Here is a 22,838-nt window from a genome sequence, read left to right as displayed (position 1 = left end):
CAATCTAGAAGCAAACCACCAAATTCCATCTTTTAACATAATTTTGGCAAACCACCAAGTCATTAACACACAAACTCAGACAGCAACGTAAACATAATCAGTTATCCCAGAAAAAAAAAAGCAAATATGGCAAATTTCTTTGATTACAATCCCCTCCTCTTGAATTCTCTCACATAATTTATTTCCCACCTGAATGCCTACTAATATAAAATACTGCATGATGATAAATACCATGAAAATAGAAGGGGGAAACTGGAGGAGGATAGTCGGTAGGCTGTATTTTCATGGCTGGGAAAGGATTTTGACTAATTTGCGGTTTTATGCTCTCAGTATTTTAATGGCTCCATCTCTTACTCATTTTACATCTCATTTCCAAAATGACTACAATCATGTGTAAAATCTAAATTATAATGAAAGCAATTATTTGTAACTCATTTTAATTGTATGTCTAATTTGAATTAGTATATGCACCAGAGATAACTAAATATTTTCTCTCTTAAAAGAGGAACAAAAACACATAATGCTATAGTTATACAGTATTTCAAAATCAGTTGGGAAACAATAGAGATCGATCAAAAAACAGGGTAGAATATATATGATTTTTAGATTTCAGGTAGGATTGTTTTAAAGTTTTCGTCTGTAGCTCAAATGAATTAATGGGCTCAGAAATATTTCTGGAAATTATTGTCAGCTCAGTCTGTCGTTGCAGTCGCACATTCACATCAAAAGTCTACCGTGTGTACTTGCAAAGAAGTAAAACAAGATCCATAATATTTGCTGCTTTCTTTGGAAGCAAATGAAATTAGGATGGAATGAGATTGCAAGAAAAACTAGTTTGATAAATCAAAAATGTGAATTGTTTCAGAAGTCATAAATTCCCCATCTGATGGAATAAAGGGAATGGATGGCATATCTGCTGTTCACATGTGTCAAGGCACCGCAAATGCAAAATCATGTAGACCATACAGGCATTGGACCAACACATTGTGCCATTAATAAAACAATTTTGCACATTATATCACATGGTAATTTTGGTAATTTGTAGCATGTCATATTAAACATATGACAAAGGAGTCGCTGAGCTCTTGAGCGAAAAATAAATCCTGAAATCTAGGAATTATGTCAGGAAGAAAATACGCTTTCAAACTCATCAATTAAAGTTACTTCAGTTTTCAAACAGTTGTGTTGTTAAATGTAGAAGTGATTTTACTTTTTCCCTCCCTTTTTCTCTTTTACTGCAAAAGCAGTTACTGTTAGCATTATGTCTTCTTCCTGTATAAAAAGTTGAATAAATAATTAAATTATCTGAATTTCCAACTGCATCCCAACATTTTCAGACAGACTTGTATTTACTCCATATCTTATCTTCCATCCATTGTTCTATCCCTTATGACCTTAGTCACATCTCCTCCAGTTTCATGGAAACTGTTACTCTCCAGACCGAAGAAATTCACAAAGCTGCCCTGTATATCAGTCCATCTGCAGTCTCAGAAGGACAGTAATCTCACTGTTTGCAGTTTTTACTCCAGAGATGGCACACAGCCTTTTAAAGCAAACACATTGTTCTGATGGATTAATGTCAATCCAGTGCAAGTACAGACCATGAAAATCAAAGGACTTCTTATGCAACTCTGGAATGAAGATTTAAATCTCCCATGCACGATTCACCAAAGTAAATTAGAATTTTTCTGAAGGAAAAAATGTAAATCTTAATTAGTTTAATGTAACGTTTTCCCTGTATCTAGTTGCATGTTCTATGTCTTCATTAAAACACATATGTGACTTCTCTCCCGAGCAGCTGATGCTATCCAGAGGGAGGATTTTAACTAGCAAACACAGGTTGTGAAGAAATGTAACTGAGATTACTGCCCATCTTTCTCTCCAATCACTCACTGTTGATCTCAGTTCTTAGCCCCGCACTCTTGCAAGTTCAGCCCCCATTACTCCAAGGATCTGAAGCATGAAATAGGCTTGCCAGCATGTGGATGTCAGATTCCATGATGGTAAAGCACAGACCACTTGATCAGCACTAGCTGGCTGGAGGAGAAGGAATCGTGCAAGGGGTGATACTGTCATGTTAATATATTTGATGAGAATTAAATGTGATGAAATCTTTTGGATTCAGGTTGTCCTTTGTTCAGGCTTCTTGGGACCAAACATTGAATTAGGCATGTTGAATTGTGATGAAATATTTTACACACAAAGTATGAACTAACCTCAATAACATGTTCCTTTATGAGGACTAGAAAAGTGCTTGGAGAGTGCAGACCTCCACCAAGCATCATATTTCCACCCACATTGCAAGTTTCACTCCATGTTGTAGTATACATTAATGTTATATGGATACACTGTTAGATTCATTGATGATGAATCCACAGCATCTTGACTATTGACAGTTTACAGTTATCCCAATGACTATTGGATAACTGTAAATTAATCACAGGTAATGACGGCGTCAACACATATAAAATTGGAGTGTTCTTTATCTATTGGCTGTGTTTGTACTGAAAGATGGGGGAAACAGCAAATAGCAATTTTCTTTAGAAATATGTTAAAAAAAAAAAAGAAAGCGTAATGCCTCCAATTTGTAATTTGCTATAAACCTTGTTTTTGCTTTGTTTATTACTAAGCTGAGAAATTGTAAATTATAAACGATGTCTTTGAAGTTTTACTATTACTTTTATTTGTATATATTCCAATGATGGATAGCATGGCTTAAGTTCATTTAGTTTACTAAGCTAGGGATTAAATAGATACAAAAAATGTAAATCTGATAAACTCAAGAGTATGCAAGGCAAGGCAAGTTTATTTGTCTAGCACTTTTTATGTTCAAGACAATTCAAAGTGCGATAAATCAAACACTAAAAGCATTACAGCTGGGTGCAGGGAGCTTTAAATACAAACTTTAGAAATAAATGAACACAATAAAAGTTTGAATAAAGTACATAAAACGCATGAAATAAAAGTTACAGGAATAAAAATTTGTTTTGATAAAAGAATTCAGCGAGAAATCTAAACCTTGATTAGCTAAGCCTGACTTTTACATTACAGTGGTCTGCTGGTTTGTCTTGGGTCTTCGCATTCAGTTGGATGTTGCTTGTGTACGACGCACCTCCAGTTGGCCTTGCTATATTGCAAAACTGCACAGATATACTGAATAAATGCTCTGCAAACATGCTTTTTTTTCACTGTGTGAAAGATGTAAAAACAAACAAACAAAAGAAGCTCCAAGGGAAGAGTTTGTAGATAATAATCAGGAAACGACTGCCAGTTTAGAGAAGCGTCAGAGTCTAACATCATTTTCTCTACAGTTTGAGCAGGAACACTTTTTTCTATGCACGGGGACACAAATCAGTTCAGGAATAAAAGGTCAGATAAGAGGTGATGTTTTTTTTTTTTTTTAAATTCATGTAAGGAGCAAACATTAATCATTATACAACTGAGCATTTACTGATATATAAGATTGTAACAAAAGAAACACTTAGGAACTTTTAAGATGAAATCCAACCCATTTGATGTGTTTCTAGGAATATAACCATGAGAAGGAACTGGAAGCATTTTAAAGTGGGCACTTTAGCCCCAAGGGGTCTCCAGTTGGTGTTTTTAGTTCGAGTGCTGCTGACTAGTATGGATTTTATAGGAGTCTAGCTACTAAAGTTCTCGCTCAATTGTTTTTTGGACGGTCTCAGAGACTGAGCAGAAATAGGATTCCATGTGCAGATGAATTGGCAGTTCTCAGTAATAATTGTTGTAGTGAATTTTAATGGTATCTTACTTATTATTAAGGGACATTTGTGAATAGAAATAAGTTGACATGAACTGCTGTGAGTTTTGTCTCACTTTTGAAGGTTGCAAGGAGGTTTTTTATCATTGTGTGGGTATAAAATAATGAGCATCATTTAGTCAAAAGAATATATAAAAAAAAGCCTCCTGAAAAATGTTCACCTCATTATCATAAAACTCTGACATTATTACCTTATTTATTCACAGCCCATTCAAATGTTTGTTGTGAAGGATTATGCCAGGCTTGACCTCATGGTATCCTTGAATATATTTTATTTTCTAGATAATCTCTTTAAAGGCATTAGTCAAGCTGAGCCTTGGCTCATGTTGAAGAGTCCAAAACAAATAGGATGTGAGCTGTTGCCTCTTGTCATGGAAGCACTTACTGCTCACATTCTTGACCCCAACTGCACTTACATCCCCTTTCTTATTTAGCACATTCCAGAATTGGGTTGTTCCTTTGTCCTGCACGAATGTGGTAAAATATGCTCAGCATTCAGACAGCATACTCTACTGTCCACATGCCCATTCAACCGAGTAAGAAAAATGATTGTAGAGGATAGTTATTTGTATGAAAGGATTCAGCTCTGTATTTTTACTTGATTGACATTAAATACAGTTTTTTTTCGCTATAAGGCATCACCTTCAAGTAACACAAATATACAGTAAAAGCAGTGCACTTATATTAGTATTTAATTATATAAGTATGCATTGATGTGTGAACAGTCTGCACATATAATGTGCAGCTATTTTATATTATACATGCTGGACCGAAGCGTCCTTTCACAGCCGCAGCATTGATATTTCCATCATCTGCTCTGTACTGTGAGCCTTGTGTGACTTCATTCGAAATCTGGTTGAATGAGAATCAGAACAAGAAGACCGTTAATTGATTTTTGTCTCCAGTATTGGGGAAAAATTGAACTCCATCCTGTCTCTTCCTCCAACTTCCTCCCCTCTTAAAAAGGGGAAAGACCAATCTAAAAATTACCCCCCTCTAGACACTTACTGTCGTTCTCTATCAATTTTCCACCTCTACCGCCGTTTCAACCAAGTCCAATTTCAGCTGCCTCTTGGCCACTGGACTCACTGACAGATTGCTGGACCTTTTGTAAGTTGGGTTTCTGACTCCTGCTGTTTTTGTAAAAGTGGGAGAGGAGGAACTGCAACATAGAAGAACAATGTAAGAAATAAACAATCCTGGGAGACAAGGTACACTGCAAAACTCAGCCTAAAAAAACAAGAAAAAATATAAAAAAATGAGATAAATGTTGTTTAAAATAAGATAAATTATCTGCCAACAGAACAAGAAAATTTGGCTTGTCAAAACTTCCCAAAATGAGTAAATATACTCTTAAAACAAGAGGAATTCTCTGGCATAAAAACTAATAATTTTCTGGCATAAAAACTATCTTACCTTTAAAAAAAAAAAAAAAAAAAAAAAAAAAAAAAAAAGCATATGTGTACTCAATTTAAGATTTTTAATCTTAAACTTAGATTTCAGTTTTTGCTGTGTAATAAAAGACCTATATTGGTGGATATATCATCAATCAAAGCCTCATAGAAATGGCATGTTTCTAACATGTTTTTGTTCACCATTCCAAAAATGTTGGTACAAAAACTATGTAAATAAAGAAGAAAGAAATCTGCATAACATGTTCTAATGTGTAATCTCTTCTTTGCAACATTAAATCCACTTCAGAATGAGATGATGATGAATTATGTATGCTCAGAGAAGTGCTGATGTTTGAGAATAATTTTATGAGTGGTTCCCACCATACCGAAATTGTCACACAAAGACTGTAGAATTATTATGGAAGACAGTTTCAGCCATTTTGCTTAAATCATACAAATAGGAAATGACACTGATCAGATTCATAATCCACTGGTGCAAATTGCTTGTCAGCTGATGCATGGCTGCTATTATGCAAATTCACACATTTAAGTAGTCATTTAGATCAGTGGCTGAGGAGGGACATTTTATTTACTGTTCCAATGAATCATAATAACTTGAGGCGAGCCCGTTTATGAAACTAAATCAGGATGGAGGTAGAGATGGAGGAGGATTATTGAATGTACATATTTCATAGATCATTTCATAGACAATTCTCATTAGCCTCAGTGTAAACCATGTGACACTTAATAGATCCTGAGGGGACACATGAAATGAACTTTATTAAATGAGATTTAATGAAATCTTAACAGTTTTCAGATCATTCTACAAGGATCTTCAACAACTTAACACTCATGATCGCAACGCATCTTTGTGGGGCTACAGTCGATAAATTACTTTCTAATCTAACCTACCATTTGTGACATTTTACTTTTTTTTTTGTTCTTATCAGCTACATTTAGGATACATTTTAAATTTTTCATGCAAAATCATTACATCAGGGTCATTTGTTTACACAAAAAGGCTTCAGTTTAGTAAATGATGGACACTGGAACTGCCTGACAAATTACTGGACCTTTTGTGACTTGGGTTTCTGACTCCTGCAGGTTTAGTAAAAATGGAAATTGTCACGGAGCATATTTTATCTTTTAGTCCATTCTCAAGTGAGCACATTAGGGGTCATGACAACAAAGATTAATAAGTATCAGATACATCAAATTATTACTGAATATCACAATGTTTTTTAATCCAGCTCCTCAGGGACCACTGCCCTGCTTGTTTTAGATTTTACCAACTCCAGCACACCTGATGCAGATTCATTGCAAAACAGCTGATGAGCTGTTCTTCTGAGTCGGGTGTATTTAGGGTGACCTCCTCTAAAACAGGCAGGGCAGTGGTCCTTGGGGACCAGAAGACTGGTTTAACACTAAGATTTTCCAGACTTTGTGATTAGGTAAAAAAAAAAAACAGGTCAACATTTGATATATTTTAAGCCTTATCCCAGCGACCAGTAATGACATATTCAGCATGAATTAATTCCTTGTCATCCTTTTAGGGTTATGACGATATCACTGTTATTGATCTATATGAAAAACTGAATGAATCAGACCTCAGAAAATCATTAATGTTACTAACTGATCCACCATAATTTTACAGAAGGTCACATTTAGGCAAATGAAACCGGAGGAAAATACGTCAAGGACATGATGAATGATTGTGACGGCCCCACCACTATTTTGACTTCTGCTTGAGTTGTTGCAGTTGCCATCCTCTTCAGTGGCATGAGCCACACCTGGACCCGGTGTGCTCTGCCACTCTTTAATAGCTGCTCCAAGCTTGAGCTCAACATGTCTCCCAGGTTTAGGCTGGGAAATCACCCTGGGTTTGTGCAGCCGTGGCACCTTATGGTTTGCTTTGATTCATTTTGTTTGGTCCGGTTTGGTTTGTTTTGGTTATTTTACTTATGTTTCTTTAATAAAGTTTTTTTTTTTGTATTAGCGACTTTTGTGCTGGCTTCCCTTTTTGGTTGCAGCCTTTGAGCCGGCTGTAACAAGTGGGGATTTTGTTTAGACCCAGCAGAAGGTTGTGCTGTTTTGGTCACTGGGACGCAGTGTTGTTTGTGGTGACTTTTTTTTTTGTTCCTGGCCTATTTTTGTGAACTTGTGGGGTAATTGTTGCTCTTCCAGTGCACAACTTGAGTAAATTGCTGTGGTTCTGTTCCTGTTGCAGCGTTTGCGTCTGGAGTTTATTATGAGCGCTTTCGCCACCATTTGACGCTGCTTTAGCGGCTTTTGCTCGTTCACTCTATTCTTTATTCTGTATTCTTTGTCCTGATTCTTGCACAGATGCTAAAATGAGTTACTGGTAGTTGTGTCGGAGTCCGTTGTCAGGACTGTGAGCTTGACGGTTGTCGACTGCATTTATCACAACAACCATTCAAAGATTTCTCACTTGAATTTGTATTTATTTCTGCACCTGATTACATTATAAATCCTCTAGTTTTAGAGACCCTTCCCTCTTCACACACACACGCACACACACTGATCTCTAGGAGGTAATGTCAAACTGTTACTTCTGTAATGTTTTTGCAATATCTTGTATTCTCCAAATAAAATACATCACATGTTTACAAGATAAACTTGCACTCTTTTGTAGAACATGTGAACTCCATCAGAAACTCAGCTGATTTACTGCTGAAGTAGAAACATAAAGTGGAGATTGTTGAGGTCATTTGTGCACCTGTTTAAGGTATACCTGGAACTGAGCTAAAATAAAATAATATCCTGTTTAATCTACTCTGAGGATTAAACTTGTCCCATTTTTCAATCCAATCTGTTACGGTGAAAGTTAATCTTTCCATTCCCAACACTTGTTCAGCTGTTAATATATGATTGTAATTTTGGTGGGATGAGGATTTCGTTGTTCCCGTATCCATTTTTTCTATGTCTGATTAGTAAATACATAAATTGTTATTTTTCCCCTCCAATGACTTGCTTGAACTGGTGGCCTGTCCCACCTGCCTCTTGCCTGCTAATTGCTGGAACGGGCTCCAGCTTCCCATGATACCGAAATGGAAAAAGCAAGATACAAGATGATGGATGAAGGCTTTGAGTTAATGGCTGAATTTCTGTCCTATGTTGAGATGAGCTGACTTCCTTTCTGAATAAAAACTAGTCAATCACTGCTAAATCCTAAAAGAGCTAAACATCGAAAGCGGAATAATACAATACATAAAAAGGCAACTAAAATAATTTATTAATCTGAAGCAAGACAGCCTTTTTTGAAATATCATACTTCAGCATTTTGCAGGGTTACTTGTCAAAGCCACTGGGAGATTTACTTTTGTCTGACCTTTTACTCACTCACAATTTTTTTCCACTTTGTTTCCTTTATCAATGTCATTTAGTTTAGTATGACAAAAACACTCCCTTATTCTAGTTAAGTCAATCATTATAGCTTAAAATCGAAGATGTTGGTTTATTCTTCTACTACTTAAAATTCTTGCCTGTTTGTAATATTTGTTGGCATTAGAAACTGAGATTTTTAATAACATAGTTTATCTTATTTTGTTGATTTGGTTAATTCATACATTGTATACACAGACATATTACACACATCACACTGCTCATGTCAGATTAATGTTGCTTTTGTATAGCGGGGAACTCTTTAATGTCTCATGTCTTGTCAGGTTGTTTTGGTATGTTTAAGTTTTGTCAATATATAATTCTGGTTTATCTTGACTTGAGTGCTGTGTTTGTAGATGCAAAAGTCATTTCAGAATAATAACACTGACAGAAAGGTGCCAAGTAGGTGAAGAAAGACAAGAAAATTGATAAGTTTGAAATAAATCAGGAAAGGTTATGTGGATGACAACAAAAATGTCAGTTATATGGGTAAATAATCATCATGTCCTTCATACTTGACACTAAGTTGCATCGTCATTTAAATATGTTTTTCATTACAGTGTGTTGAGTCCCATTACAATAAGATTTTGAGGTTAACACACTTTCAGCCCCAACCTCTTCTACCTCATGGTGTGAGACACAAGTCCCTCTTGTGAACAAACAACTTGAAATACTGAGGAGTAACAAGCCCAGAGCAGAGTAAACAGAAACTTGGAAAGCTGTCATATCTGACTTTTGCAACCGCGTTTCTAGCCAGCCAGCTGTAGTATTTCACTGATTCTGACTGAACAGATGACACATGGACGAGCTTGGAGCATCACCTGTCAAGAAATACAGATAAATTATTTGAGCCTCCTTAAAAAAAAAATGTCACCAAACCAAAAAAGCTCAACTTTTAAACATTGCCGGATGTTTAACTGGATGAGCTAGCCAGACAGCAATACTTCAAATGTCATACTTTGCATTTTCATTGAAGAGCTTCAAAAGGCATGAGTAACTACAAACAGGGTCGATGGGGAAAACTAAGTTAGCCAAGAACACTGAGTAAATGTTTGAAAGGATGAGAATCTACCCAACAGGACAATACGTTTTGGGGCATGATTTGGTTTACTATTAAAAATGATGAATGACTTGCATCAGTTTTCTGGTCTCTTTGGTTTGTCCAAAATGTTCAGGTGATGTTTGTCGGGCTTATGCTTCTAAATTGTGACAGAGTGTGAACAAGACATTCCAGATTTCTGACTCTTGGCATTCAAGAGCTTTTAAAGGCTTAACAGTGGCAGAGTATTGGTCTCTTTAAGTGACCGCTCTGCAGATATATAATTTCTTTTCTTGTCCCTTCGTGTTTGTAAGCTTCTGAAAAGTTTTCATTTTGATGTGTTGGTTGCCAGCATTCTTGGCAAACTCAGAAAAGAAGTGGTTCTGTTGTGACTGTGTGCTTTCATAATGGCACCGTAGCAGGAAAATGTTTTCAGGCAAAAGCTTTCAGAGCTCAAAACCTGCACAATGAGACATTTATCTCTGGATGTGTAGACAGGGAACAAAATGGGTAAATTTATTGGGAGTGGCGTTATATGCATAACTAGACTACATAAGAAAAAATACATATACTGTATAATCTAAAGTTTTACGTCATCTATGCATGTAGTTGCTGGCTTTCAAAAATCTCTCCTACTCATTCAGAAAGCATCAAACTTCTCCTATATGATGAGTCAATACATTTTCCCCACAAGCCATCATTACTCAGTTCATTCACCCAGATCAAAGAGCAGGTGGTCATTTTAGAAATTATACCACAATTTAATTGAAAGGTCTGAAAGATACTTCTTTTTCAAACAGCTTCCCTTTTTTGTGGAGGTTTGGATATTTCTGTCTGTAGAATAACCTTAATGAAAAATGTCAAACTGCTTCAAAAGAGCAGTAGAAGAATCAGTGACATCATAGTGGCTGTATGTATGTTTCCTTCATTTCAACAGACTGTAGCTGCATTATGCTCACAACTTAAATCCAGTACACTCAAATGGCCAAATGAATCGGTTAGATCCTCTTAAATTAAGTCTACCACATTAGATTTTAGTATATGTCCACTCTGCCAACAGGGAACAGATGGTGCTGAAGGTTAAGCTAAAAGCAAAAAGTGTGTTATCCTGATGCATCTTTTCATCCCTACAAGTACATGTTTGGGAATCACAGCAACTAGAATACATCCCTGTGTTGTCAAACTATCAGACTGCTCACAGCTGACAGAAACATCTCTGTTTTGCTCTTTGTCTTTTCTCTTTTTTTTTCTGTTTTGGTGAAGTAACTGAAGTTTTTTTTTCTAAAGAGCTGAGCAGGAATGACGCAAATAATCATGAGTACAATCTGAAAAATCTTTCTATTTCACAGTGACATTCTTTTTGGATATACTTCAACCTTGTAAGTAAAACGTTTGTGTAGAAAACCCAGTGACATTTCTTTTACTGATATTTGATCTGTAATACTGATTTCTTTAGTTTTGCGATGTAACTCACGGATCCACACTTTACTGTACTACTAGTAAAACCTCTTCAACTTTCATTACTTCTAGGTTACTAATTCATATAATGTAAAAAATTTCAACATGTCAAAGTAAAAATTAACTAAGAAAAAAAAAAAGACAGACAAGACTACTAAAAATACTAAGACTTGGTCACAATTATTATATTAATTTAAGTATTGCTAAATACTTGAAACCATGAAACCAACTTCCTGAAAGACAAAAGCAGGCAGTGACTGCAGCAAGAGCCCTGGATGCAACAGTGAGTCCTGGAGAGGAGATAGCACTTATCAGGTAGCTCCCACTCTGACTGTCATTATAATGCAAAGCTACAGCGCATAGTTCTCACTAACCTAGAGGCCATACAGACGTTGAAAAATAGGTAGCACTCTTCACCCCACCCCTCCCATTTCCCACCCAACCTCCATACTCCATCCTGACAGTTTTATCTTAAGCCTTTCAGCACAGTTTCCCTGCAGAAAGCTGGAAAAGACAAAAAACACATCTGTTTTCCACACACTCTGGTAATAGTTACTGTTACTTACATGGACAGTTGATCTTCTGGTACCTGTTATTTTCACTATCCTGTCAGTGGTAAATTGAATGACTTTAACTTGTCATCCTTGCAAATGTGCATGATATATTTGTATTACTCAGAGCTGTAAAACAAAATACACACATTGGTTGATTCAAAGCTAAAAATTACAAGATGCAAAGGTAAAAACCTTGAGAATACAGATGCATTTGATCAAGATTTGGATTCACAAATTTACATGAAGGCAATAAATAGGAGATGGAAATACCTCAAATTACCGTCAGTATCCATTTTCAGCCACAAATGGATAGGTTGGAGCTCCACAAGATGGATTCTGTTTTAGTTGCGATTTCCCAAATCTCACAAAAATCCAGCAGCTTCACCAGGTAACTGAATCCCAGGCCAGAGCTTTAGGGTTTAGTTTCTCAGACCGAAAGCACTGCAAAGCACTAAATCTGTGTCTCAACTAAATACAGACTCCACAAACATATTAGCTTAAAAATAAAAACAATTTTGCAATCAAATAATGGAATAAGAGTCAAGTTTTCTAACAAACCACATCTTTGGCTGAATTCATGATTTTGTATAGTGAAATTATACAAATAAACCTATCAGAGATGGTCTATGGTCTATTTTTTTTTTTTTTTTTTTTTTTAATGCAACCAAGTTTTCTATGTCATAAATACACAGCCGGTGTTTGGAACAAAGCAGACACCTGAAAAATGATCCAAGAAAGTGTGTAGGCTCTAATTTGTGTCTTTGTTGGAGTCTTCTGACATTAATTTGACAACACGAAAACCAAAAAGTTTAGAAGCCATTGTTAAAAAAAAAACATAACAAGCACTGTGGTTGCTATTAAGCCTGAAAAATAGTAGACAAAATCTAATTAGAAAAATGTATGGTACCTATGCCTACATTGATTCGTCTAATAATTGGTCTAACTGTTAACATTCAGTCTGTTATGGCCGTGTGAGACAAGAAGGTGGAAAGGCTGATAGCAGGATCAGTACAGATCAGTAGAGATTAAAGCATGTACATTCTAATTTTATGTGCAGTGTCTATAGCAGCACTTTTACACTGTGATGCTAAATGGTAGACACGGTTAAAGGGCTGGTTCATTGGATATTAAACTCACATTCACAGTGTCCTTATACCTTATTAATCACCCCTGGTGTTGCTGCCTTTGCACAATCAATACAAGTAAACTTAATGAACAAAGAATTGTATTGACTCTATGACTATTATTGGATTTTTAAAAACCAGTGAACTGTACCCTCCTCTTCGGTTATTTCCAGAAAAGGACAGCTCTTTAGGTTACCAATAAAGGGGTTGCTGCTTGAGTTCCTCTATAAAATGTGCTTCTATTATCAGGTCCATTAAGTATACCTCTGTGTAATGACACTGCACTCACCAGCATTTTTCTCTTGACCCTTATCCTAATTACCCCTTTTACATTTCATTTTGGTTATTTAGCAGGCAGCCCTTGTGTTCAGCGACATATATTTAGTTGCAGAACATACATTAATGGGCTAAAAAGCACTGAGAGGCAGGTTCTTGCTATATAGACAGTTAATGCATCAGGAAAATCTATTTTAGCTACAGGGAGGGAAAATACATGCTGAAGTGATGAAGGTGGTGATAAATTGTGAAGCTAAAACCCAACACATCTTTTTTTTGTGCACTTTTTTTAAATGATTTTTCTTTCTCATATTTGAAGCTTTGGTACATAAAAATATAAAAATACAGTAAGTGACCATGACGGACATATTTCTATTAGAGACGTAGATGACATTGAGCTGCATTAATAAGATTCAAAGTGAGGAACCTTGGGTGCCAGATGAGCAGTACCAAAATATTTGCTGAGAATTTTCCTGACAATTACTGTGAATTGAAGAAAATTGGATTTTAATAAGAAATTTTGCAGCATTTTATAATATTCTATGGCGTTCTTCATTTTACTGACCATTTCCTTAGTAAACATCACATCCATCCCTGTATTTCCATCTGTCCTGATCTCCACATAAAATTAATTTTCCTCCTTTAGCTTAACATATCTGTCTCTGTTTTTAGTTTTTATATCTATCTCTATTTTTTTCCCATACAATAATATTGAGGCAGGGATGTGAGAGTATGGAGTGTGATTTATGCATAGTACTTTATTATATAGCTATGGAAGATGGGGTCGAGCAGTTTACCTCTCCCTACCTTCCCCCTTGCCCCGAGGATGCATGAAATTGAGCAGAATAACTCCACTCATCCTTCTGTAAATGACTTTCTATAAGCTTCTATCTAGACCAGCACATTCAGTGTACAAAACAATTAAATTTCACATAAAAAATTTCTGTCTTTAAGCTTATTGTGAGAAACTGATGTGAGACATTTTCTTATTTGTCTGATGTTAAAAGCAAGTGAAGTCTTTGCTCTGTTGCTGATGTTTGAAAGCACTTTAAATGTTTTCACCGTATCAAATCAGAGAAAAATCTATTTCTCTCTGATGCTGTTTTTTTATTTTATTTTATTCTTTGTTTCTTTGTAACAGCACTGGAGAAGAGCACTTTGAAGCACCTTTCAGTAAACATTAAATTGATGCATTTTCTCATAATTCCCGTAAACACAGAGTTTGTTCAGAAGCCAGCTTCAGAGAGAAAATGATATTACGGTGCTTTGTCTCTGCTCATCAACTGGAACACACCCGTCTCTGCACTTTGTTTTTACTGACAACAAACTATTTGGTGAAGCATTTACTCCAATCACACATGAGACCATAATCTCTCATGGTCATCTTATATTGATTTAACCTTTCAGACTGGACAAAGAAGCTATATAAGGGGTGTATGTAAGAGTGTGATTATAACTGTGTCTGTCTGCTTCATTTAAAATAAAAAAAACTTATTGTATAGCACCTTTCATGTACAAGACAATTCAAAGTGCTTTACATGAAACATTAAAAGCATTACAGATGGAGTAAAAACAGAAAAAAAGAAGCACAAAAGAACACAAATAGCAAAATCACAATAAAATAATAAATTATATTAAAATAATTAAAAGCAGAATTATTTAAAAACGATTTCATTTGCTGTCTGTAAAACTGAAAACCACACGGACAGTTTTTGTGGAGGCCTACTAAGATCTCATCCTTCCATCTATGTTTTAGTTCTGCTGCGTGAAGAGGTGGCCCAGCTCCAGGAGGAGGTACACCTGCTTCGGCAGATGAAGGTCATGTTAAGTAAAGACCTGGAGGAGACACAAGGAGGATGCTCTGCTGACGTGCTCTCTGCCACAGAGCTCCGTGTGCAACTGGCCCAGAAGGAGAAGGATCTAGATCGAGCCAAGGAAGCTCTGCAAGGTGAGTACCAGGAAACAGAAGATTGTGTGTGCTCTTAAAACACTTTTAACATGCAAAGTAGGAACATGATGTCAAAAGATAAATGTGGTTATTATTTGGAAAGATGTTTTGGTTTTCTTTACATTGATTTCTGAACTTGTACATTCAACCTGAATACATTTTAATACTAATGAAATAATTTACTGGTGAAAGACATCTATTATTTAGCCAGAAAGAAACCACATGGTCTCGAGAGATACAAGACATGAGCGTCCCGAAGTCGACACTGTCTGATTAACAACCTCTGTCGCGTTAGATATATTTGTGTTGGTTGTAAAGTAATGTTTCACTCTTAGCGCATTTAAAGGACCTTAGTAACAGATTTGCAAATGATAAAATTTATTAAAGCTCATGCCTCAAGAAATATTCAACTGTGAAATGTGTAGGAAATGAAGGAATACAGTCAAAGGCTGCCAGTGGATCTTTGGGTACGGACTATTACTGGTACGAGGTTACTTATGCCAGTTCAGTGCATTTTGAGGTTAGCTGTGGTACATTGCCCTTCGTCAACCACTGATGCTCGATCTGATCTGGGCTGAGAGGGTTTGGTGAGCCTGCTGCTGTTTCTGAATGTCACTGCCGAGTATCTCACAATGTTTAGCGAGTTACTGTGTGTCAAATTAATATCTTCATGAATCCCAATACTGGAGGTTTATCATAAAAAGATTAATATTCTTATTCCCTTCGCCAGTAGGTAAAAAAAAAAAAAAAAAGAAGGTGGAGGTGAGTTTGTAATGTATGGGGGAAAAGATGGAAAATATGCAAAGCCGAGTGAAGTGGCAGCACTTTCTGCTTCCTGGCCAAAGCACAGTATAATCATTCAGCACCCAGCAGCTTTAGATATTCTGCTTGCCACTCCCACTCCTGCCGAGAGAGAGCCGGCTGCATTTTGCTTCATAGGACTTGAAACTGGTGCATTATTTCTTGCCACCATAATATTAACATGAGAGTCTGTAACAGTATGGATCCTGCAGCCCATTAGCTGCATTATGCTCCATTAGCATGTGTTATGCCCTGGAGAATATGAAGTGGCATTTGAGGGTGAGAGAGTACATATGGTTTGAATATTTTTTTCTTTTTTGTATTTTATCAATTCCATACTGAGAACAAATTTTACTGTTTAACTGCTGCAGCAGCACAATGTGGAGGGGAAAAAAAGCAGTTATCAGAACAATGATCTTGAATTTAAAGGCAAGCTAATGATGGGTAGAAATGATGTTGCATGACCATAGGAATTGAATTTTCAGAATGGCTCTAATTCTTCACCAATTGGCTGTCCGTGCTTTTTCTTCCACGGTATTTGGTTCTCTCTCAGTATTACAGCTGAGTGTTTGGCAAGTGGGAAAATACTCCCAAAATTGCCCCTATACAGAATGTGCAGACTGTAAAGTTATGAATAAGTTCTTCTAGGCAGAGAGAAATGCAGAGTATCAAGCAGATATGCCACCAGAATGGCAATGAATAATTTTTTTCCAAGAATTATTGTCCGTGGAACGAGGCGCAGCATCAAACTACTGTTTGGCATTACACAAAAGCAAGGCATGCTGTCAGTACATTGTTTAGCTGTGACATTTCACTTGACACTCCCAGCCTACGCTTTCTGGGAAAATGGAATGAAAACAAAATAGACTTGGGCAGAGGAGAGCACACATTAAATAAATACTTATCTCCTCCTCAGCTGGATGTTGAGATGTCTAATCAGACTGCTCACAGCCTCGTACCATCATTTGTATGACTCAGGCCTGTTAATGAAGGCCAAAGACCCACAGCCCCAGCAGGCACTGACAGTTATCAGTGGCTAATAAAAGCATGATAAAAGGGGTCTTGGGCTGGCTTAAAAGATCTGGGGATGCAAAGAGTGCAATTAAAATGGGGATATGTCAGAAAACAAGAGGAAATTGGGTGTAGATATATTAAACGTCCGTTCTTATCGAGAAGGTTCAAAGAAGCAAATTAAAATAACTGAACTTCATTGAGAAGGTTTGCTTGTTGCTATTTTTATATGTTTGCTCTTAAAGCTGTGTTATCAGAGTAATAGAAAAAAGGCTCTTGTCCATTTGGAACATTTGACCACAAAGATGAAATTGCATTTAGATGCGCCTGCAAAAAATTCCTAAATTATTCATATTCGTACTGTTATTTTTGTGCTCTATTGCTGGTTCTCAGCTCATTTGTTTATCCACACTTGTCACCCTTCATCTCCATAAACTGAGACTATGGTTTCTTGCACACTCCAGAGACTGCATCTTCAAGGCAGTTATGAAAGGGCAGTTTTATTTGCCCCTTGCTGCGTGTTTGCAGTGGCTAACTGCCAGTAAACGTTGGCCTTGTGCCCAGTAATATTTGAAGCTATTTCCAAGCAGGAAGTGGGAACACATCTGTCCTCCCATTTATTATTCACTTTCTTTTCCCATTTTTCTTTTATCATTTGACATCTCCGCTTGCAGTTTTACATGAATTCTTGTTCTATAACAACATAATGTTGCATGCTTACACATAGGGATTGGTAACAGTGACCATTATTCCATGGTAGGGATGCATAAATATATTGCCTAATATTTGCATTGAGCCTGGTTTTAAGCACTACCAACAGCAGCTGATCTGCTGACCTTAGGACTCTTGACGGTACATAGGGCAGCAGGAGCTCAGTTAAAGAAGGCGAGACCATAAAATTCTTTATGAAGTGGCCACGGTTGTAATATTGTTTCAGATGATGACAAGACAATGTTTTCAGAAAATACCATAGACTGTATATGAAGAGATGGATGTCGCCTCTGTGTCGTCACCCATAGGTTTATGAAGAGCTGAATTGAAGCTCGGTGGGTGGTTCCTACCGTCGCCATGTTGGCAGTGTCATGCGTGTTGTCTCGCCCGGAAAATACAAATATGGGCAAAGAGGTGGAGCTGAGAGGTGGGTGGTGAGCGTCATGGGGGATGATTGACATTGAGCGAACTCCGAGCAGTCTGTAGCTATGAGCTAACCGAGCTAACCCGGAGATAACGGGAGCTAACCAGCCAATGGAAGTAAGCGGGCTAAAGCTAAGTCACGTTGTTAACCAGCTAAAAACCATGGTTGTTCTACGTTCTTCTGATATGAAGCGGGAGCTCGGTACCTGTCGGTCAAAAGGACACGCCCCTAAATATGCCGAACTTCGAGATTAAATTACTTTAAACGGGCGAATTAGAAAACAATTCACTCCCCCCACAGTTGTCATGAAGGTAAACCTGACCTATAAATCGAAAATGGATTTTTGAACCAGGCTGTAAACATGTTTATTTCTGCCGTGAAGTTGGTCTTTTTAACATGGGAGTTTATGGGGATTTGCTCTGTTTTGCAGCCAGCCCCTAGTGGATGTATGGGGAACTGCAGTTTTATGCACTTCCACATAGGCTTCACTTTTAACTGCCGGAGGTTGCCGCTTGGAAAATACAGATCAATACTATTAATGATGACTCTAATTTCACAGATATTTCAAGGTGTTCAACAGTCTTTCTTATTTGATTTCTATGAAGCTTTTTAATCTACAACAAATAATATTATTTTAAAAAAATATTTGGGTTTTAAAGTGGCTTTTGATGACAAAAATAAATGTTCTTGAAAATATACTTCATAACAGTAATTTCCATACTGCCTGTTTATTGGAGAAACTATTTGAACTGTATTTTATGGCGTTGGCAAGGTACACAGCTTTTTACCAGATGTTCCAGCAAAGTGTTTTTTCCCAGAAGAAAGAAAGCAATGTTTGTCAAACTTAATCACCCTGACTGTTTTCCTGAAATTCTGCTACAATTATTTTGAAGCAGAGTAGCTTTGTTAGCTTTTTCTTTGGACAGTGAAAGCAGAGACTGAAGTGAAAACACAGCTTGAAAGAAATGCTTTGTCTCTTCTTTAGCTTTCTGCCACTTGAGATAATACCTGTTTGCCTTGGGAATGGTCCACAAAAGCCATGTTGTCACTCCTTCATGGTTTGTGGCTAAATTACATGCAAATTTTCTGGTGTGTATGAATGCAAAATGGAAAACATTCAGTCTGTTTTCTCCTTATGGTTTCCAATCTTCTCCTAACGGGGTCCTCATTCATGCCATTGCTTTGCTTTGCTTGGTGTGATTCTATCTACACTATTGTTGCATGAAAGCTTACTTTATATAATCTAGTGTAAACCTGTAATCCAGATTTTGGTTGAGGTCACTGTTTTTGGAGTCCCGAGTTATATGTCAATCAAATAAAATCAAAGGTTTTATAATGATGACATTAATTCTTTGATACATCATGTGCACTTCAGTGCACATCTATTTAAGGGGTTGTTTTGTAGTATATTCATAAGTGAGGATGGTATATTTGGAATTTTGCCACTTCCATGACTATTAGGAGAGTCACACAATACACTGCCACTCAATGAAGAATAAACAAATATAGTAAAAAAGTTTCCATAGTTATAGTTCCCATAATTCACATAGTTCAACAGTTAACCTCAGTGATTAAAATGGACAAGAAAAAAATGCTAGTCCAATTTTATAGATTATTTATGTCATATCAATATGACAGTATAATATTTAATAAATATATTTATAGAATATATAAAATAGACTAAATAAAAAGTAAATAAATATTAAAGACAAAGAAAAGCCCCCTTGTAAATGTCTGTAGAAGTAAAAAATTGTATGTAAAAAATGCGGCATTGATTTTTTAAAATAATTTATGCATCATGGGATTAAAGCTACATTTCATGCCCTGTATCCTTAAATACACAAATGATAAAGAAATGATGCAGCGTTCTGAGCCTTATAACCCTGCAAAAGCGGTATGACATGAAATTAAATTCTAGTTTGACTGATGTAATTGTCCAGTTCACAAAAGGTGTTTTAAGTTTACATAACTCATATTTAGACTGTCTCATCAAAGTTTTCTTTAATCAATTTTCAAAGTTTATTTGGCCCTTGTTCCTTATTTTTAATTAGCTGCTTTCACTCAAGCTAATTACTACTGAGGGACCCCCAAAGCAGCAGACAGCTATGTATCATCAAAGCACAGTCTGCCTGCTCTGTTTAGTGTCATTTCACGCTACACTGTGCTCAGAAAACAACTCTGTCCTTGACTATAACAAGGCTTCCTCCCTCACTAGATACTTAAACACCAATACATACACACATGCATAGACTGACACCAAAAATAAAAAAGATGGAAAGTAAAAAAAAAAAAAAAAATTCCACGCAGAGCTAATAAATTTCAGCAGGACGCTTAATCTGATAGCATTAAAGAAATTACTTTTAATTAGACCTTTAAATAAACAAAGTTGGTTTTCTTTTGCTTTTTTGTTTGTATTTTATGTCATGTGAGGTGTGTTTCCGTGTTAGCAGCAGATTTATGCTAATCAATCAAAACAAGAACGGTATCTGTTTAAAGTTGTCTTTTCAGTCACCTTTGGTAAGAATATCTTTGGATCACAGTGGCGTAGGATTTATTAACTTTAGTCTTCCACCAGCACTGAGTTACGTGAAGAAACGCTCCTACAGACAGACTCTAGTTTGTTTGGCTGGGGAACATCCTGTCTGATGCGGTGACATAGGTGCACCTCAGGGGACAGTCCTGTCACCATGCAACTTTACCCAGTACACCTCGGATTTTAAATACAACTCTGACTTGTGCCACCTGCAAAATACTCTGATGACTCTGCAGTGCTTGGGTGTATCATAGATGGAGTGTAGAATACTGTCTGCTGTGGTGTGCTGGAGGTGCAACATCAGCACCAGGGACACCAGTAGGATCAGTAAACGGATCCATAAGGCTGGTACAATGATTATCCACAAGCTGGAGACACCGAGGATAGTCAGAAACAGGAGTTCTGTGAACGAACTGGTCTCCATCATGGACAACTAAAACATCTTTTCTACAAGATACTGATGGGACAGCAGAGCTCTTTCTCAAACAGACAGCTGCAGCTCCGCTATCATGAAGAGAGATTTAGGAAACCATTTATTTACAATAACTCTGACAATAACTCCTTTATGTGTGAAAGTAGCTCATCATCCCTGCACTAATTCCATATATAACAATTGAAAATCATAATTTCATTAAATAACATTTTATTTTATTTTATGTTTCTCTTTCATATATTATGTTCATTGAGTTTTTTTTTTTTGTTGGTTGTTTTTTGTTGTTTTTTTTATCTTTAACCACAACTGATGCAATGATTAGTTACTCATTTTCTAAACAACCACATGAAACATCTGTGAAACACATGTTAGTTGTTTAAGAAGGGTCAAATCATTGGCATGCATCAGAGGCAGAAACTGCTAAAATTAGGTTAGGAATTATCCAAGACATTAACAAAAAGTTGGTCAGGTCTAGGTTCAGCAATATAATGTAGCCAAAGAATGAGGTCAGCTGACTACCTGGATATACTGAATGAACAAGTTATTCCATAAAAGAGGTTTTTTTCTTCCCTGATGGTGGTGAGATGACAATGCCAGGATTCATTGGGCTCGAATTATGAAAGAGTCGTTCAGGGAGCATGACACATCCTTTTCACACATGGATTGGCCACCATAAAGTCGAGACCACATCCCCTTTGTGAATTGTTGGGATGTGCAGGAGAAGTTTTTTGTGGCCAGAATGCAACACTGGATGGAACTAAATCTTGTGACATGGCAGAAGCTTATCTAAATAAGACCACAGCAAGTGCATGTCATGACACAAATTTCCTTGCTGTTTGTGCTAAGTTTATACATTTTGTGAATGAACTTCAAAATTGCAATTTATTTTGCTTCCTTTTTTATGTGTTTGCATGTATTTTTAACTCAATAAAATAACTGATTACCCAGACATTATATTTAAATATCCCGTTGTCTATAATCAGGTCTGATATAATGGCAGCAGACGTCAGTAAGAACTGTTTATTATATAAATGCAGATATCTGCTTCACCCAGTCTGTTAGTTTGTTTGACAAAGTGTTGCTTGGAGGCTCCTTCCTCATTATACTGCTGGCAAATTTAAATTTCAAAACCACAAACAATGGCCTCCCTCCAATGAGCCAGTGTCTTTCGTTCATTTTAAAAATAATTATGCTAAGGATGACTAAAAGCCTGTTCTTTCTCCTTATGACTGAAGTTAAATGGAGTTGTGTCAGTGTGGTCTGGCTTCATCATTAATGTTAGGAATTTCCTTTTATATTCTCTGTGGGTGTTTAATAGGCAGGTCCTGGGATTTTGGCATGTGAGCTAGGTAAAATACTTTGGTAAAGAACCTATATATCTAGTAACATCCATAAAATACCACTTTATTGATTTCATGGATCTATGATTAGTGTTGGCACAGTCTCATACAATTTCAGCTGTATTTAAATTGTGCTAAAATAGATGGAGCTCTTTATGATGAAAGCTGTTATTTCGCCAGGTATTCATCATATACTTCACCAAGATGGTAAGAAAGTCACAGTGATGTTATGGTTACAAACAAAAGATATAAGAGGTTTGTTTTAATTATCCCTAGAACACAGCTGAATCTTTGTTAAAATTAAAGTGTGACTTTTTCATATATTGTTTTAAAGTAGTAGACCGTCAAAGTTACAGAATCTTACATAAGACATGACATAAATGTAAATAATCTAACGATTTTTTTTTCTTTTTTTTAAAAGGGCTCTTATCATCTGCAAAAATTAAATGTTTTGAATTACATCCTTACTTCTCAGTATATGTAGCCTTCATTCATGGGTTAGAAAATTTTAACATACTTTGCTTCAGTTTTATTTTTTTCAATATTAAATCAGCCATCCTTTTCCAGCAGTATTTGGCTGTTTATGTCAAGAAATATATTGATAAA

General features: G+C 36.4%; 1 protein-coding gene across 6 annotated transcripts in view; it reads left to right on the top strand.

The window, feature by feature from the left end:
• kazna (kazrin, periplakin interacting protein a) overlaps window positions 1-22,838 on the top strand; it is a 121,949-nt gene that overhangs the window by 77,336 nt on the left and 21,775 nt on the right. For all 6 annotated transcript variants that reach the window (XM_079239536.1, XM_079239538.1, XM_079239537.1 and 3 more), the window contains exon 3: window positions 14,788-14,979. In XM_079239536.1, coding sequence (XP_079095662.1) covers window positions 14,788-14,979 — 192 coding nt within the window. The remainder of the gene's footprint in view (window positions 1-14,787; window positions 14,980-22,838) is intronic.

This window comes from Telmatherina bonti, assembly GCF_933228915.1.
Source record: "Telmatherina bonti genome assembly, chromosome: 4".
NCBI classification, from domain to species: Eukaryota; Metazoa; Chordata; class Actinopteri; order Atheriniformes; family Telmatherinidae; genus Telmatherina; species Telmatherina bonti.
Note: the sequence above shows the minus strand (reverse complement) of the source record. Positions and strands in the feature narration are given on the sequence as shown.